Source organism: Micropterus dolomieu, linkage group LG04, assembly GCF_021292245.1.
Source record: "Micropterus dolomieu isolate WLL.071019.BEF.003 ecotype Adirondacks linkage group LG04, ASM2129224v1, whole genome shotgun sequence".
Classification (NCBI taxonomy): Eukaryota; Metazoa; Chordata; class Actinopteri; order Centrarchiformes; family Centrarchidae; genus Micropterus; species Micropterus dolomieu.
In genome coordinates, this window is record NC_060153.1 from 9,166,946 (window position 1) to 9,185,943 (window position 18,998).

Sequence of the window (18,998 nt, forward strand, 5' to 3'; positions counted from 1 at the left end):
AAAACAGCGGTATTCACGATAATGGCTGGAAAACTCTTATCTTATTTACAAAACTTATTTACATACTTATTTACACTTAAAAGCCAACAATTAAACATAAAAGCGCATCTAATCTACCAGCTTTGCATTTAGATTTGCACCCATCTCTGACACCCTAGCGGTTCTCAATCTGTATCTGCTCTGTCTTTTTTAGTAAATTTAGTTCATTTTTAGTGAATTCAGTTACATTTTTAACAATTTTCCTTAATTTTTTGTACTTTAACTAGGTTCTAGAGTGAGGAAGCTTTCAGAAACTTCACCTGGGCGGAGAATCCTGTACTCAGACACACTATTATGCAGAAATTTTAGAAAAAGGTTTTCTGCTTACCTTTCTAAGTACGCGTATGTGTCTCTGAGATACAGGTATCTATAAATAATATCTAAATAATTCACAACAAGATATCCCAGCATTCATTTTGGCATTCAAGCGAGTGGCGGGAAGAAGCTGAGAGAGTCCGACGACAGAACCTTTATTACTATTTTCGTACTTTATTTCATAACTAAATCCACTTCTGAGAAGTTTTGAGGCGAGAAACTGTGTAGATATCGAATATTGGCAGTTTTACTAAAAATTATGGCGAATCGAAAATGTGCTCCAACGTTTTTAGAGTTGTGACGCATGGCAGCCCGCGGGGGAAGCTAACCAGCCGTAGTGATGGCAAGTCTTTTGACAGACTTGTTCATTAAAATCTCGTTCATTAAAATGAACTAATCTTTTTTTGAGTCATTTCGTTCATTTGAACTAGGCTGGTTATTGTGGCGCTGCAGTCCTCTAGTGGGCGATTAAAAAACAGTGCCGTTCTGAAACACAGAAGGCTGCCTGGCTTGCTTTATTTGACAAGTATAATGCACAAATTCACCTCTTGATTACTGTATATCATCATTATATAAACCCCCTGGGCCCACAACCAAATTCAAACCATGTAAAAACCACAGAAATATGTTGTTAATATGTAATCACCACTACTCCGGCTAAATCCTTCCATTTTCACAATCTTTCCTGAGTATACAACCAGACCAGCCATATAAAGGCTTATGTATATAATTACTATCATTATCTCTAAAGTGCTCATTCATACAGCAGCCTAATGTCCCTATCCCTGAGTAAAATATTAATATTAGATTTGCAGTAAATATACTGAAGTAATAAGCTTGATACACTATATGAATGAACACACTCTTATTAAAATTCTACCAATTTAATAATAATCTGGATCAAGCCACCAAGTTCTTAAAGAACTCCAGCACAGAGAGAGGAACAGAGAAATATTAACACATATAAACGCAGCAGTTTGGCAGTTCTGGACGCAGAATGGCCCACATCAGGTCCGGATTCTGCAGACAGAGAAACAAACATGAGCACATCGCTCTCAAACACTGCAGGTTGTTCACCAGTCACAAGCTGTGAAACAACAGCACGGCTCTGTTGGTAAATAAAAAGGAAAAGTTAGGTAGCGTTCTCTGGTGGACCTGGATCAGCTGTTTACAGGGTTAACGCTAATGTTTCTACGTGGCTGTGTTTTAATGTTTTAATGACCGGGTCTGTTTGTTTTGGAGAGGAGACGACCTCTGAGGTAATTCGGCTCCCAGTAGAACCCTGTCAGGGCTCTGAAGTGGAGCGGACCTAGAACAACTCTCATCAGCTGTTAGCTGTAATGTTAAACACTAGCAGGACTAAAGTTACGGTGCAGCTGTGTTAAAACTATAACTTAGCACAACATACTGTGCTGTAATAACGGTATGCTTTATAAAATGTCACATAATTAACAAAATAGCTATATAATGTCATATATATATATATATATATATATAATAATAATTAGAGCGATTTAGAGCAATGCAGGCGACCTCTGCGCTTGGGGTATTGCGCAATACCAGCAAAAACGCATCGTCTCAAACCGTCAGCAGCGTTTTTTGTGCTCTGCAAGTTCATTCTTCCAAGAACGACTAGCAAGAACATTCTCCCCAAGAACACAAGTCCGTTCTTTGCATTCTTGGTTTTGAGAAACACCCTGTGAGTCTGGACCCCCGGTTCCTAGCTGCTCCAGTCACCAAACCCTAAACAACCTCCTTCATCCCCCCCTTCTCGACCCCTTCATCCCTCCATCCTCGACCCCTTTATCCCTCTCCCCTCGATCCCGCCATCATAATTCATAGGCAGAAATCACGGGGGGGACGGGGACCCTATCTGAGGGGTGTCCCCCCCTTAAAAACCATAAAATAATATAATGATATATACTTAAAATAGCATTGTGTAAATAGTAAAACAATACAAACGCAAACAGGGCAATTAAAGTGCTTTTTAAATTTAGAAACATTTTGAGCCCCCCTCTCTTGCCTCACAGTGGTTTGGTCCACTGCCTGCTTTCTCTCTCATGCCCCTTTTCCACCAAAAAAGAACTGGTTCGGAACTGGTGCTGGTTCAAAGTTGGTTCAAAGTTGGTTCAACTTGCGAACCTTCTCAGAACCTGTTTGTTTTTCCACTGACTAGAGAGCCCAGCGAACGACGTCATCACGTCACTGTGTACGTCGCCATACGTCTTAGCCTTCCCAGAAATGCTTGTGCCAACTTCAAGCATAACAGTTACAATGGCGGACTACATCGTCTTTCTGCAAATGTTTCTCCTGGCTTTGCGATCCTATATTGGGGTCAGAAGAAAACGTTTAGAACACATTTGTGCTGCTCGTCTGGATTACTATAGACGGAGGTTACGTTCGAGAAGAAGGGTAATTATATAACATGTACGATTCATATTATTGATGTTAGCTCTTGTTGGAAGCAAATGCAAGGCCGCTAGCTCAAATGGCCCTAACGTTAGCTACAGTATGTACTGGTAGGACAGACTACCAATAGATTACATTGGAAATCAAAAAAAAAAACAAAAATGGTGCACTGATTTTTATCTTTACAGGCAACGTTAGTATTGCGGCACATCGCAAGACAGAGACGGCCTGTTGTCTGGGCACACCCACGATCTCAGCACTGGTGGGACACAATTGTTCCGGATTTCACCGCTCAACAGTTTTTGCAGAATTTCCGAGTGTCCCGGGAGTCATTTGAGTACATCTGTGCTCGAGTCAGGCCTGACATGGGGAGAAGGAACCCAAATTACCGTATGCGTGTCACAATCCGAAAGTGAGTGGCAATTGCCATCTGGAAACTGGCCACCGGCATCGAATACAGGACCATAAGCCATCTTTTTGAGGTAGGCCTCAGCACTGTGTTTAACTGTGTTCAGGACTTTTGCTACGCAGTCAACAAGGTGCGGCTTCCTGTGCACATTTCATTTCCTGACGCTGACAAGTTTGTAGAACTAGCCACATTCTTTCAGAATCGTTGGAGAGTACCACAGTGTGTCGGAGCAATAGATGGAAGTCACATCCCTGTAATAGCACCAGAGGAGTACCCTAGAGACTATTACAACTGGAAAGGATGGCATTCAATTGTTCTCCAAGCAGTGGTTGATGGGATGTATTTGTTGGCTATCCAGGTAGTGTTCACGACGTAAGAGTACTGAGACGGTCACATTTGTGGGAAGTCCTGAATGACGGGGAGTTATTAGGCCAAAACAAAATGAACATCTCTGGGTGTGATGTTGGACATTATCTAATTGGTGACCCAGCTTACCCTATGCAGAACTGGCTCATGAAGCCCTTTTCAGACACTGGCAGACTTACACATGAACAACAGACCTACAATTACCGGCTGAGCAGTGCACGGTCAGTTGTGGAGATGTGTTTTGGGAGACTAAAAGGTTGATGGAGGTGCCTCCTAAAAAGAAATGACTGCAAGCTGGAGCTGAGCAAGCAAATGACACTCGCCTGCTGTGTGCTTCACAACATTTGTGAGGAACATGGGGACAACTTTACAGAGGAGCATCAAGACAGGCCTATAAACGTTCAGCCTCCTATCCAGGCGCTACCTGAACATGGTAATCAAGAAGGGGCTGACATCAGAGCTGCGTTAATTCAGTACTTTTGTAGAGGGAATGACTGATTTATTTTTTTCTTACTGCACCACTGCCATACATTGTAATTCTAGCTGAGTTGTATTTTTGTTAAATAATTAAACTGCCATAACACCAGATGTAACATTTTTATGTTTATTTGCTGAGTTAATAGTTCCCTCTTTCTGGTTTCCTGAAATGTGTTTAATCTGCACAAATGTAAATAAAACATTTTTTTTAAACCTTGATTACTTGCATTTGTTTCTCTGTTGATTAAGCACACTACAGCAGACATGTTTCTTCAGAAAACGTTTATTTTTTGCAAAAGTACACTGTGCAAAAACTAAAATATTGAAGTGTGTGCAGTGCAGTGTGTACAACATAGTTTCTTTCTGATTCAGTAGCACTCATCAGTGGGATTGCCTCTCCATCACCGTGACCATACGCTCCATGAGTCCAAGCATTGCAGTTGAGTCTGCATCCATTTTCTTCAGCAAGGTATCATTCATTTCCTTGCAGTGCTGCAGGAACCTTTCGTCAGACCTCTCAAAATATTCTAGCAGCTCCCCATTCATGTCTCGTTTCCTTTTGCCTGTGCACAAAAAACATTACAATTAACACAGATCTTCGTGTATTTTGCAATTGTAAAGAATCTAACACAAGAGTCAATGCAACATATTAACAAAATAATATTATATGATACTATAATACTACACTGATACACCTCATAACGTATGTCTACTATCATATCCCTACACTAACATTAGTACACACTTATTGGGCACTTCATGCAATTTAATCAAATACAACAGATCTGCAGTGAATTATTTAATGAAGACTGATATTTTTCAGTTTGTTGATACTCATAACAAGAATCCTTACCCTTTCTGGTTGACTGAGTGGAAGAGGCAGATGAGGAGTTTTCAGCTGCTGAGCTGCAAGACGGTACTGGTGAGCTGCAGTGGAGTGGTAGCGGTAGCTCCCAGTCAGGTTCACAATCATCAATGCCCAACGACTCTATAAACAACAAAAATAAGACAGTGTTTAAATCACAAACGTTTCCATTGCACCCTATACAGTGTCAGCGTTAGCGATTGTTAGCAATAGCATGCTAGCTAGCTGACTGGCTGGTAAAGCACACAGCTGTAAGAAATGTATAGTTGGTTTGCAACAAGGTAAAACATTAGGAAAGTTAAACTTACCAGAATCAGTAACGTTGTTGGCAATACCCTCAGCAGCGTCTCATCCACCATAGATTCTAGCATGGCAGTGGCAGAATTTAATGCCCTGGTGACCTGGCACGCCGGTCTGTTGCCGAGGACCAAGTCCAAAACCTCAAAATGGGGATTTCAACTACGTGGCCATCCATTTCCACTTCGCCCCAACTCCTTCTTTTGGTCCCTGTAATTCTTTTTTAGTTTTTTTTAACTTGTTATTGATCTGCTTGGTTCTGTTAAACCTCGCTATAGCCATCTCCCTCTGGATCTCCTCGAACACGTTTTAGTAAGCATGACGTGGTAAAATAACGGTTCTAGTCCAGCAAAGAGTTGGTGCCGCTTTGGAACCAGTTTTCCTGGCCGAGAACCGGTTCTTTGGCTGTCGAAACACAAAGAACTGGTTCGTGAGTAGGCACCGGCTCCGAACCGGCTCTCAAAATGCTTTGGTGGAAAAGAGATATCACAGGAGTCCAGTGGCAGAAAATCAGTAGTTGTGGAACTCCAGTAATGTCAAGTAGGCTGGCAGGGCTGTTTGATGCACTTTAAAAATTGGATGAACTGATTCTTTTGTCTGTAATACAGATGATGCTGAGTCATTAATAAATTAATCGTGACAAAAGTTATAACTGGCAGCTAATGCTAATGTTATGCTAATGCTATTTTATAATCAATGTTTCATTATGACCATACAATTGAGACCAGTGAGAATAGCTAACATTTATACTGGTGCTGATGGGGATCCTAATTGGATTTTTTCAATAAATAGTTACAAAAATGTTTGTGCTGTCAGTTATAGATCTTAGAAATAAAATCGGAATCGGGCAAAAAATTTAATCTGTGCATCTCTTACTACAGCGATAATCCTGTGTGTGAACCGACATTATGCTGATACCGTAGACCTACCGTTGTAGAGGAAGATCAGTTGGCCTGCTGCTCTTAAATATCTAATATATATATATATAGCTTTCAGTTGTTGGCCAGAAAAATAGTAGTAAGACTTCTCTCTGTGTACCCATATCCTATACAAGTACAATTTTGGCTGTATTATTTGTGTCCCTTTCAAAAATTGCTAGAGAAATTTTATGTTTATTGTTCCCCCCTACTGTGAAATGAAATTTATGCCCATGTAAATACTCCTCATTATCCAAATAAACCACCCTTTTTATACCTCATATTGGCGTGGACCTTGTTTGTGTAAGTTACATTTCAGAGATTAAAACAGCCAATAATAGTAGTCTAATACTTTATTGTAAAAAAATATATATATAAGCTATAGTTTGAACAATTACATCACTAACATCATTATTAATGTTCTGAAATTAATTACCTAATCAAATGGGCTTTATCTTGCCATTTGTTCATTACTTTCGTTGTTTGTGACTAAAGTTGCACATTAATCCATCAGTTCTTCTGATTTATTTGTTTCTCTTAGTATTCTTTGTTCTTAATCTGTATAAACTTGTCAATATATTTGTTGCAACTGCAAATTACATTGAAATTTTCATTTTTGTTTAAATCAAATAATAGGACCAAAGAGACCGTATTAAATATTTAATCCAAATTTAGTAAAATATTTGATGCAAAATGTGATAACATTTCATAAAGTTCATAATGAAAACTTGTATCTTTACATATACATATATAACATAAAGATGACTTTGACTGATGATTTCATTATATCAAAAAACACACTCAAGCATTTATATGGTTTCATTTTAATACAATAGTACAATGTTGGGACTAAAGCTAGGATATACACACTCAAGTCTACTAAAATAATAATAATAATAATAATAATAATAATAATAATAAACTCATAGAAAAAACAACAAATACACCAAAACATGTAATGGCAGTTTTGGAACACCTACTGACGTTAAACACACTAAGGCACCTTGTGACTTGAGCACATTGATATCATATTGAGGTAAACCCCGTCAACACACACTGTATGAAAGAGCTACAGCAGATCTAAAATCAAGTCTCGCAAATGCTCAATTGGAGAAAACTGTCCGTTCATGTCTGAAAGTCACTAGGAGCTGACGCAAGTATCAATGAAAGCTTTGCAGGACTGTATCTCGCAAATAAATAACATCGGCAAAGAAAACACAAAGACAATATGATTAACCTTTTAGACACATTTTTGCAGAAAAAAAACATTTCTTTCATAGCTATGCATTTGTTGTTGGAATGAAGAAATACGACTTCAGCGGATTACCAGGCCACACTGCTGGGGTATCAGGGTCATGTCACTCCTCTCGTGTGCTCTGTACCATGGAGTACTTCTTGCAGGGGTTCTTAAGGCAGGCAGGGGGCCAGGTGATGGGCCAACTGTAAGAGCATGGCACTGAGGTTTGGACATTCCTCTCCAAGAAGTTGAACAGTGGGTTCCACCAGGTGTTGGTGAGGTAGTTGTTGGGCGAGCATTTTAGAGTCTGTCAAGAAAATAAAAGTTATCTTTCAAAATGATATACTAATAACAACCAATAACGTTTTTGTTTATATATTTCCTTCATACAAGGTATGTAGCTCAAAGTTCTGCTGATAACAACAGCACTTCTCTTCTATTTTTCATAATGTGACTTGCTATGTAATTTAAAATTTGCTTTTCGTGCATTTGCATTTCAGATTTAGGATATACAGCTTCAGTGATTATGTCATTGCTTTGCCGTCAAGGACAGTGGTTTTGTAAAAAGTTGTATCACAGTCGCCAAAGGTTTCTTTTAAAGCCTGTCTTAAAACAATACTCACATGCCCATATGTGCAGTACATTGCAACAGTTTCTGCTTGCTGTTGTCTTTCCTACTGTTCATACCTGCCATCAAAAGGTCCCTTCCTAGCAAGCTTCCAATAGAGGAGATAGGGAACAAAATCCACACATCTTAAGTTAAAATGAGGCTTCAGCAGGCAAATCATCATGGATATCAGTGGGTATTTGCCAAAATTTGCCTTTTTAGTACAGAATTCCCTCTATTTGTTTCACCAGTGTTTCCATGCTCAGCCAGAGTGATAGAAATACAAAGAGGGAAGTCTGCTGAAGTCCCATATTAGCTTTACATAAAAAAATTAAATGTATTTTTGCATCTTACATTGGAAATGCATTAAGAATGGGTGTCTTCAAAGACAGAATAAACAGCAATGTGTATATGTGCACCTGACAACTGTTTAAAGACAGACTTAATAAATTGTGAGCCTATCCTATAACACTCCCTGAACAGCACATGAACAGACAAACAGTATATAATCAGTAAACAGTGCATTTATTTAAGTAGACATTAGGCATTTTTGAATTTCTCTTTTATAGTAGAGTCAATATGCAAATTGTAGATATTACAGAACCATCTCCTTTAATTGACTAAATAATTGTAGAAGAATAGAGGACAAAAAATCTTATTTGCACTCAGTGGACAAGGTTGTGATATTAAATTATTTTAAAAAAAATTCTATGTGTTATCCATGTTAACTGTGCCATACATAATTTTGCTTGGCACCACTCCATCTCAACTGTCTGTCTATTTTTTGACCAGTAGAGGGGGTAATTCACCATGTTGAAAGCCACATACTGACTGAGGGAATGACATCCAGAGACTTTTGACACAGTCTAAAGATATACTACTTTGTACTTACTATAAATATATAATTACATGTAATATACCAACCATTTCCTTTTAAAAAACGCAATAAATTCTTGTGTTGACATGTAATCTTTAACTGGTACTCTTGAGGTAAACAACAAAATACAGCCAGACAGACAGTAAAGGCCAGCCCAGATTAATGTGTAACATCATTCATTGATGTGCAATGAGAGGGAAAGCTCTTTTTTTTATTTTTTTTTTACTTTTTTGCACTCCAACACAAACACAAACAGCCACCCAGTGTTCAGCTCTGTGTTCTGACCTGTAAGTTGGCCATGGTATGGTACCACCAGAACAGACGGGAGGTGATAAAATAGGCCACAACCACATCTACACTGTAGTGCTCATGTGCCACCAAGATGCACACCACGCCCACAGCACTCAGCACCCAGCACATCAGATGGTACCACCAAAATGACCGCGGTGAGTCTTAGGGAAGGAAAGAAAAGAGTGTTGTGAATATTTATGACAACATCCATTTGTGGTCTGTTCATCCATGTTTGCACTTTCTGTATTAAGTAGTAAGTCTGTAGTATTTCAGAGCAGTGTGGCAAGAACACAGGGATTTTCTGCAACACACAGACAAACACAGTAATAGGGGAAACTTAAAACTACTTAATCACAACATATTTTTGCATTTTCAGAAAACTTTTTTATACTGTATATACTTTACCATGTACCACATTCCCAGCATGCACTCAACTGCCAATTTAGTAGTTATGCCAAGCCAAAACTAATGCAGTCTAATGCAAAAACTGTGCAAAAAGATCCCTTTATGAAAGTTATAACATTCAAATTGTGTTGAAACTGTTTTAGAGAGATGATTTGGAATTTGAATCATGGTCATTCAGGTGGCTGCAGGGGTGGTAATGGCGCAGTAGACAAGACCCATTTGGCCTTTGGTGTGTCCACCAATGTGTCCCTGAGCAAGATACTTAACCCCTAGTTGCTCCAGATGCGTGCGACCTCTGACATATATAGCAATTGTAAGTTGCTTTGGATAAAGGTGTCAGCTAAAGGAATAAATGTAATGAAATTTAATTTGAATTGTATTACATTATACTGAGAGGTGTTTTAAATATTTTGTCTACCCTTAACAATACTTTATAGGTGCTGCACAAAACTTTGAAGACACTTCTCATCATAACACAACATATTTCAACAGCACCAGAAACTACAATCTTCTAGATGACCATTTTGATGATATTAACACCTCTCTAAAACAGTTTAAATTAAAACTAAACATCATAACTGTCATTATGAGTATAAGTTACAATTTATTGCAGGGCTGCTGCATTCGACTGTATAGCTTTGGTTTGATGTACCTCATAAACTGACAAATGAGTGCATATCCAGGAACATACATATTTATACAGAATATATACAATCCATCTGGAAACAAATAATACAAATCATTTGAATGTTAAAAGAGAAAGTGTAATGTGGCAACACACAGAACTTACCGTATTTATATCCTATTAGTGCCTAGAAGGTCCATGTGTTCATATATTATTCATATAAATATTTTAATAAATTATTCCATACAAGCACACAACAAACAAGTGCTGCTTTGAGTACTCACACTCCTTGATGAACAGGTAGGTGAGAGTGAGCATCACAGTATGCCCACTGTAGAGGAAGTCTCCACACAAGAGATGGGAGCTTGTAATGGACAGACCCCCACCTGAGACCAATCGCAGAATTCTCTGGATTTTTGCCTGAGAATCTCCATGGAGCTGAAAAAGAACAGGAAGTGGACATAAAAAGGGAGAAAGAGATAAACCCTGGATCAGCAGCAACATTAAGGCTGTAACCAGTGATTATTTTCATTATCAATTCATTTGTGGAATAATTAATTATTCATTATTCTCAATTATTCAATCATTTACTCTACAAAATGCCACAAAAAAGTAAAGAAATATACATCCCAAGTTCCCAGAGTTCAACATAACATGTTCAAATTGCTTGTTTTGTCTGTCTGACAGTTCAAAAGTAAAGGATATAACATTTACAGTGATGTAAATCAAAGAAAAGCAGCAAATCTTGAGAATGATTCTCTGAAATAAGAGAATGTTTGGCCTTTTTGCTTGATAAATGATTAAATATAAACCCTAATAGTTAGACTAGCTGGCTGTAGCTTCATATTTATCATACAGACACAAGAGTGATATTGATCTTCTCATCTAATTCTCAGTAAGAAAACGAATAAGCGCATGACCCCAAAAGTCAAACCATTCCTTAAGTTTTCAGATTTTTCAAATCTAGGCAACATAATTTGCTCTGGTAATTGACAATAATTGAACATGTAGTGAAAATGAAGAAGATCTAAAGGCAGTATAAATTAGATAGTCTTGTGCTTGTTGCTCAAATTGCTGAGGATAACTCACTTCTTACTAGTAGCTAAAGGCCTTCATACGCTGTTCAAAACACTTCTTGGGAACAAAACAACTACTAAACTGTCTGACCTTGGCAAACTGCCAGAAGCACATGTTTTTGATCAAACACTGATGCACCTTAATATCGTTGGTGTCCTGAGACAGTAAAAAGTCAAAATGGCTTTTTTATAGCTGCCTTTCTTGGCTGTGCAAAATGAGTCCCAGAGGGTGCACAAGAGTGCACGGCTGAGCAATGGCAGTTAATACCCGCTCTGATGTTTGCATCCAACTACTCACCTTAGGAGCACAGGTCATATGCATGCCAGGTACAGGCAGGGTGGTGATGTACATAGTGACACAGCGATACAAGTACAGGGTGCCAATGAGGAAGAAGAACCGTCTGCTTGCTATTGACCTACAAATGGACAATATTAGAGTCACAACTGAGAGATGGATAACTGTTGGCGTCTCATGAATATGCAGTACAAGTTATACATTGCCAAACATCTGCCTCGGTATATCTACTAAATGCTGGAGGCTACCTTGCACAGAGTGATGAGTTAACGTGTTGTCAAATCTGAGGGCTGCTCTTCAGCCAGTCAAATTTAGTTTTAGTATCCAGATTACATAATGACAATGGCAATCCTCCATTATATGCTGTTACAATGTTAGAAATGTTACTGGTGATTTTGCTTGCTTTGCTAAGCCCATTTTGTGGTTAGCCTTTTGTTTCTATATCTTTATTCCCATTTTAATTAATTTAATCAAACTTCTTTTCAGCTATCTATATTAAAACCCCCGTGGTGAAGGTGTGATTTTGGTGTCAGCTGTAGAGAGCAAAGATGCTTTCTAAATTGCTTGTGTCATACAGGGAAAACTCCACTGTGGAAAAGACAGAAATACAATTTCACAATCACTGGTAGCCTCAATAGACTGTAATATGATGCATTTTCTGAGTAACGGAAAGAGTTTTAGCACATAACCACAAAAAAGTTAAGTATTTCATTGTGCAATACAAAAAACTGTAACCTGAGCAATTACACTTTCTTCACCCATTTAATGTTTTTCAGGTGTTTTTGAAAGACAGTTCGCTAGTACCACAAAAATATATCCTTGAAGCTGAAAGAAAACTATGTGTACCATAGGTAGTACAAATGGTTCTTACTTGTATCTGAAGAAGAACAACTGGATCAACCAAATGGCCAGCAGCACCATGCCATTGATCTCTGTCACTGTAAATGCCCAGTTAACCCTGTCAATATAGTCAAAAAACTTATCAGGAAGAGGCGGGCTACTTTCTTTGGGCGGGACTCTCTCATGGACGACAGTGATGACAACTGTGGTCAGGACCAAGTTAAAACCAGCATAAAAGAAGGCGACTGCTGTCTTCCACCACTCCATGGGCAGACGATTGACCTTAGACTCTGGCACAGAGATCTTCACATAGTCATTATGCCTCCCTATGCCTTTCCGAAAGCCCCTCTTTGCATCCTCTCCATCTGGGGTGTGGACAGGACAAGATTTTTTGCTGCTGGGCACGGCACCACCTTCCATTCCTGGGTTTAGATTATTAGTGGCAGAGTCTCTCGCATCCACAAGCTCCTGTGACGCCATTGGTGCCTGCACTGTCCATCCACAGGCACTGCTTTTCTGGGTTGACACTTTTTAGCTGCTGTGAGAGAAAACAAAAGGTTGGAAACTGACAAACTCTTAGGTTTGGAAAGCACAAGCATGCTGTCATTTAAAAGAAAGGCATGAAAGTAAACACATACTGCTTGGTTGCATTTAGAGTGCCAAATCACCATGATGAGAAACAGGGAGGAGATGAACTTTGATGAACGTTTACTTTTGTTTCCACTCTTCCTTATTCTAGGGATTAGCAAAGCAGGAGATGGAGGTTTTATTGATGCAAAGTTCTTGATTCCACTAGCTGAAATGTCCATTTCAGACTGAAAAGCTATTTCTGAGTTTATAGCAGCCAGCTATTCTATATGTGGCTGCATGAGTTAACACTGTGTGTGTGTATTTTCCTTTCCCTGGACATTCACCAGAACCACCATGACAATTTTCTGTTTGGATGTTCAGCCAGACTCTTATTTTGGGCTTTTCTGTCACGCTGCTGTGATTTTCTGAATTTTGGTACGCAACAAGCAGCTGCCATTATCACTTTGGCAGTTTTCATGGTCAAACATTATTGGTTCCAATCAGAATTTGCATGCTAATTATAAAGGTTTCAAGCTATATGAATGCAAAAGTAACTAAACTAAATGCAGCTAAACTTACTGAGATTGAAAGTCATTATTTGACCTTGGAAACAGTAGTTGACGAAACAATCTCACCACCACCAAGGTCCATTTAGTGACTGTTCAGAATCTTTCTATCATATCACGCCATGTTTTCCTGCACATGGAATCTGATCAATTGCCATGGAATTTGCAGAGCACTTTAAGGACTTTTGTCCATGAAGGCCTAAACTTCCATGACAAGTGGACAAAATGTGACATGACTGAAAGCTCCAGCTACTAAATGGACCTTGTGCTGAGGTTGTTTTGTCAACAAAACAAAAAATAATATAACTAAACTAAACATTGCTAAGTTCAGCTAAGCTGAACTAAAAACTAAAAAAAATAGTAAAATAATATAATGGATGGATTGTTGGGAACCAGACGTGAATGATTAGTATTGATAAAAGTTGACATCCAAAAGACAAAGTTGGAAACGAGCTACTGCAGTGTTTGTTGTTGAGCTCGCTTCAGTTAATGACTTGAGAAAGCACTACAGCAATGACCATTTTCATTCTCTCATGTCTAAAAGGCTTCTAGTCCATTTAACAGCTCCATTAATGGATTTGAGGATACTGCTATCAGCCCCGAAATGCATCACAATAAATGTCATCTGCGAAACATACATAATGGTATGTTTACTTGGACACAATCCTGGCACTAGGACAAAAGACGGGATAGAAATAGAATATGGCTGGATACAGGAGAGCTGATGAAAGTATCAGTATCCTCAAAATCAATTTTTAGGAGAATATCATTATGGTGGAGAAAGGCTTATAGTAGACTGCCCTCTGACTCACCCATACCAAAAACAGCTTCTGTTATGCAACTGATGGCTGGTAACAGAACACAAAGTCTGAAAGACTTTAAGGGAGTTGAAGGGGTCATAAGTTTATCAATATTGACCAAGATGGCAAAAAAGAGCAACAAGAGCAGACAAACAAAATGAGCTAATTACAATGCCATGCCTTATGCTATTAGTGAGATTATTTTGCAGTTCTGTGGTTAATTATATTACAAGTTATGATCCTATTTGTCAAGGACATTTATGCAGTCACTTTATTGCTGGTGTAGCAAACAAGGGCGTAGGACTGGGGAGAGAGGGGGACTGAATATACAGGCCTTCATGTGCGGAGGGCCCACAAAGATATTAGTGTTTCCCCCCGTATTCTAGATCCCTCTTGAGTATATTTCTTAGAAGCCTGTAGGGATAAAATGATTCATTGAGAAACTCAAATTACTCGATTACTAAAAAGCATCAATGCAAAAAATTGCATAAATATATACAGCGCACTGTTTTGCACAGACAATAACATAAAGTGAAGACAACGTGATTTGATGGGTTGGATTGCAAAATGGAGGGAGAGTGAGAAAAAAACAAGGGATGAAGAAGAGACAGGCCAGAGAAAAAGACAGAAAGTGTCCAAAGTATGGGAAGCTAAAAGACTACAACAAACCTGTATAGTGTCTAAGGTAAAATAGAACTAGCCTACAACAATAGCACGATGGCAATGCTTCAACGTCTGAACAGAAAGCTTCAAGTCTATGCATCGAGTCCAAGGAGAGGATCCAAAACAAGGTAGCAGTAACGTTAATGGTAGCGTTTAATGTAAGTTGTGATTAGTTGAAATGAAGGCTTGCAATGGTAAGTTGTATTAATGTGCATTTGTTGTTATTGTTCTCTGACTGTTTAGTCCATGAGTTTGGGTTATAACGTTACAGTGACACAGTGAGTTACACAGCTGATCCCAGTGACGGGGTCGACAAGCAAAAGTATTTCTATCCAATTACGCGATCAATCGATTAAATAATCTGTAGAATACTCAATTCCTAAAATAATGGATAGCTGCTAGAAGTCTGTTTTATCTCCAGGTGTTATAGCAGCCTGTTCAGCCTCTGGAGGATTAGCATCGATGATGTCCATCTTCACACATTCAAGTTCAGTAGTTGTTTGATTTCATCCATAGCACTTTACGGACTTCTTGTCCAGATAGAATAAGCATGTTAAGCCAACACTGACAAGAAGACTGTGTGATAAGGTTGAAAGCTCTATAAAACACAACTTTGTGAGGTCACTTGTTAGGAAAATGTAAGCGTTTTCTTAGGTTGTTCTAAGTGAAGTTTGAACAAATGACGAATGCAGTTGTTTTTCTGGTGAGGACAGTCTCCTCAAGTCTTCATGCTCTGATGTTCAGCTTATGGAGAGCATATGGAAATCTTTATGTTGTATATTTTCTTGCGTTTGTACATAATCTGTGGGAAATAAGTGTAACATTCAATACAAAGGACAAGCTAGATATTTACTTTCGAGTGTTCACAGTGAGGCTGCACTATGTGTTCTGTACATGGGAGGTCAGCAGAGTGCCCCCTCCTCTCCAACAGTGTTTTCCCACCAGCTGACTCTAAAGGGATGGGTGGCGATGGAAAACTGTCAGAAAAAACAATTTTACATGGTCACAGTCCGTAATGGATAACTTGGCTGCCTCCACTCGCTCAGGCTATTTCAAGAGAAGCCACACAGTTGCCTTGAAGGCTGTATTTTACTCCAAGGTTACAAGGGCTTTGACTCCATTTTGGGACCTCCATAATAACATGCTACTATTGCTTTCCACTCATTTTCTTCTTCACTTCATGTGGATTGTCTTTATCAAAGGGAGAGTTAAAAATAAGTCACGCCAGATGTGACCCAGCCCACTAGGAAGTGGTGACACTTCAGATAGGAGTTGACCACATACTGTATATTATAAAATGTAATTGGTGTAAATCAAGTCTTTGTCAAGAACATCGTGTTTCGATTTTATTTTCTTGTCCCATGTTTTGTTTCATTTCAGTGACAAATTCTCCAAATGTTAAATGTATAGTTCAAAAGCATAGTTATTTACACTGGAGAGGCTGGGGACATGTCCCCACCACTTTTTGAAATGGCTGATTTTGTGCCCATCTCCAAGTATTTGTTAAAATTGTTCTGATAAATTGCTTGCAACAAGAAATGTTAAATAACAAATAAGAATGCTTTGAGAAAGGTTTATTTGCACAATTAGAAACATGCAATTGAAGGTAAATATCTAAGAAACAAATGTGCATTGTCCAAGAAAGAAACTTAAACTAAAAAAACAAGTTGCTGATTATTACATTATATTTTGTATTGTCACCTTACACCTGAATTTTGTGTTTCCTTTTATATATATAAAAAACATTTCAACCATAACTTTGTCTGGGAAATGTGTCCAGAATGCAGGAAATTTAGTGTTCAATGCTCAAAATCTTCTGGGGGAGGACCCCCAGACCCCCAAAATCATATATCACAGTAGTGAATATTCGTTCTAAAATCTTCTTGTTTTGTTCACGTTTCGCAAGCAAGCTCTTAAATATTTCCACCACTTTTCAGCACAAAGTGACACCCTTGTTCAAAAGTCTCACTAAAGAGGGTGTCATTTAAGTATTTGATGCAACTTTGTTAAGCACTTTGGAACCATGCACACCACGGTTTGAGGCTATGTAATGAAAAATAAAAAGATCTCCTCAATGGATTTGCGATCAAAGATCTCTGCATTGAGAAATGACAAGATGGGTGTGCATTTAAAAATGTATTATTAGTAGTAGCAGTGGTGAAAGAAGTTCAGATGTTTTATATAAGTAAAAGCTGAGGAGCAGCAGTAACGTAAGAAAAATCTCCATTTAAAGTAAAAACCTTGCTTTGAAAAAGTATTTGTGAGCAAATGTACTTTAAGTAAAAAAAATAAAAGTACTGCTTATGTCCCTGAGTTAAATAAAAATATTATTGCATTGTTAATACTGATGCATGAATGATCATATCGCATTTCATTGTTGTAGCTGGTTCAGATGGATTTTAACTACTTCATACTGTAAATTAGTTTAATATGTAACAATATATCATGTTATATTAGTTCATCATATGTTGTCTACCAAAACACTTAATCTCCAAAGTAAAGCTGTCAACTAAATGTACTGAAGTAAATAGTACAACATCTACCTCTGAAATGTAGTGGAGTAGTGGTAAAAAGCATGGAAATAAGTAGTTATAATGTACTAATATTGTACTAGTATGTACAAGTATAAATTGTACTTAAGTAGAGTGCTTAAGTGAATAGTTATTTTCTACCACCGCGGTAATAGAAGTAGTATTAGTAAAATAAGAATAGGCCTACTTGTGGTAATAGTAGATGTTAACAACATTGTAATAGTAACATTAGTACAGTTTGTCATGAGTAATAATCTTGTATATTCAATTTGTTTACCAGTAAACACACCATGAAAATGAGGACAGAGTTTGGAAACTTTGGTTAGATTCACTCCCTCTACTGGATTCCATGACTACAGTATAACACAAGTTAACTGTGCAAAGCCGTACACAAAATAACACAAAAATAGGTCTACATATTCTTTGTAGACAGAACAAATATATTTTGTTGTTTTTTCTGAAAAGACATCCAGTTGTACAGCGTACAAGCCAAACTGGTCAACTGTACATGGAGCTACCGCTACTTTTCTGGGTGCCATAACCACATGTGGGTGGAAACTGGCAGTAATGTCAGGATCAGGATTGGGTGTCTCCTGTGCCTCCCATATATTACAGGGCGGCAGTCTGTCACATGTGTGTGTCTTGAAGTTTACTTTTGGGGTGTAGCACAGTGGCCCCACACACAGTGTTAAACACCATGTTCCATTTGAGGCTACTGGGTGGGGCATCAGGTCATTGCATGTCCTGTAATTACTGTAAACTCTCTCCTTTTCAGTCAAAGTTGTTACAGTTGGAAAATGACAACTGAAGTATTAAACTGGAATAAAAGCAAGACACAGCTGTATCACAAACATGCACAGTCTATCTACTGGACATATATAATTCAGAATGAATGTTTTTGATTTGATGTTTTGGGTTTCATATGTGATAACTTGCCTTGCCTATTTAATCTCTGTGGGCCCATGTGACACTACTGAGAAATGCCCCAATAAAAGGCTGTGTAAAACATCATCCTACGATAAACAGGAAGTCCTTCATCTCACATGTAAGGATGATAAAACTTTTTGTATAAATGAATGCGAATGTGTGAACCCTATACTAAAAGTGAAAATTCAAAGATTGATTATGTCTACTGGAATTCATAATCACAGCGTATTTCTAAGGCTATATCTGTGAGCAAGACTGATAAAAAAAAAGTTGAATGTGATCAGGAGTATACAATCCAGTCCGGCAATCCGATCCAATTAACGATCACACATAAATGCCACAATGAATCTATTAAACACGCGAAACCCAACACACGCAGATGAGAATTATTTAGATTAACATGTTGCACAGATTATAGCATCCTTACCTGCCTTGCTCGGGCCTCCTAGTGCCTATTCATGTACGTGCAATTCCTTGAATCCCTGATGCTGCGCCCAGTCTGATCGCTGCTTTCCTCAGGCTGGACTGCTACATTACGACAGTGCCGCTCGCTTTTGAGAGAGCGCTCCTCCCTTCACAGCCCATATTCTCACA

The 18,998-nt window shown here is 38.4% G+C and overlaps 1 protein-coding gene and 2 long non-coding RNA genes across 3 annotated transcripts; 1 reads left to right on the forward strand and 2 right to left on the reverse strand.

Moving 5' to 3' along the window:
• Positions 1 to 2,321: 2,321 nt before the first annotated feature.
• On the forward strand, positions 2,322 to 4,234 carry LOC123969893. The gene is made up of 2 exons (XR_006824813.1): positions 2,322 to 2,766; positions 2,952 to 4,234. It is a non-coding gene; the product is annotated as an uncharacterized LOC123969893 (long non-coding RNA).
• Positions 4,235 to 4,280: 46 nt separating this feature from the next.
• On the reverse strand, positions 4,281 to 5,691 carry LOC123970158. Its single transcript, XR_006824890.1, has 3 exons — positions 5,189 to 5,691; positions 4,869 to 5,003; positions 4,281 to 4,578 (listed from the first exon to the last, which is right to left on the reverse strand). It is a non-coding gene; the product is annotated as an uncharacterized LOC123970158 (long non-coding RNA).
• A 1,258-nt stretch (positions 5,692 to 6,949) lies between these two features.
• sgms2a (sphingomyelin synthase 2a) lies at positions 6,950 to 18,913 on the reverse strand. The gene is made up of 6 exons (XM_046047820.1): positions 18,832 to 18,913; positions 12,379 to 12,885; positions 11,511 to 11,628; positions 10,421 to 10,574; positions 9,101 to 9,267; positions 6,950 to 7,638 (listed from the first exon to the last, which is right to left on the reverse strand). Exons 2-6 carry the CDS (start codon positions 12,825 to 12,827, stop codon positions 7,453 to 7,455), a joined length of 1,074 nt encoding a protein of 357 aa, XP_045903776.1. The 5' UTR covers positions 12,828 to 12,885; positions 18,832 to 18,913; the 3' UTR covers positions 6,950 to 7,452.
• Between the last annotated feature and the right edge of the window lie 85 nt (positions 18,914 to 18,998).

What these genes read in the sequence shown, in the direction of transcription:
- sgms2a (XM_046047820.1), bottom strand. Translation starts at nt 12,827, where the DNA reads ATGGCGTCACAGGAGCTTGTGGATGCGAGAGACTCTGCCACTAATAAT. An exon ending in TTGTTCTTCTTCAGATACAA is followed by an intron (nt 11,629 to 12,378) that starts GTAAGAACCATT and finishes GTCCATTTGTAG; the next exon opens with GTCAATAGCAAGCAGACGGT. An exon ending in ATACCATGGCCAACTTACAG is followed by an intron (nt 7,639 to 9,100) that starts GTCAGAACACAG and finishes TTTTCTTGACAG; the next exon opens with ACTCTAAAATGCTCGCCCAA.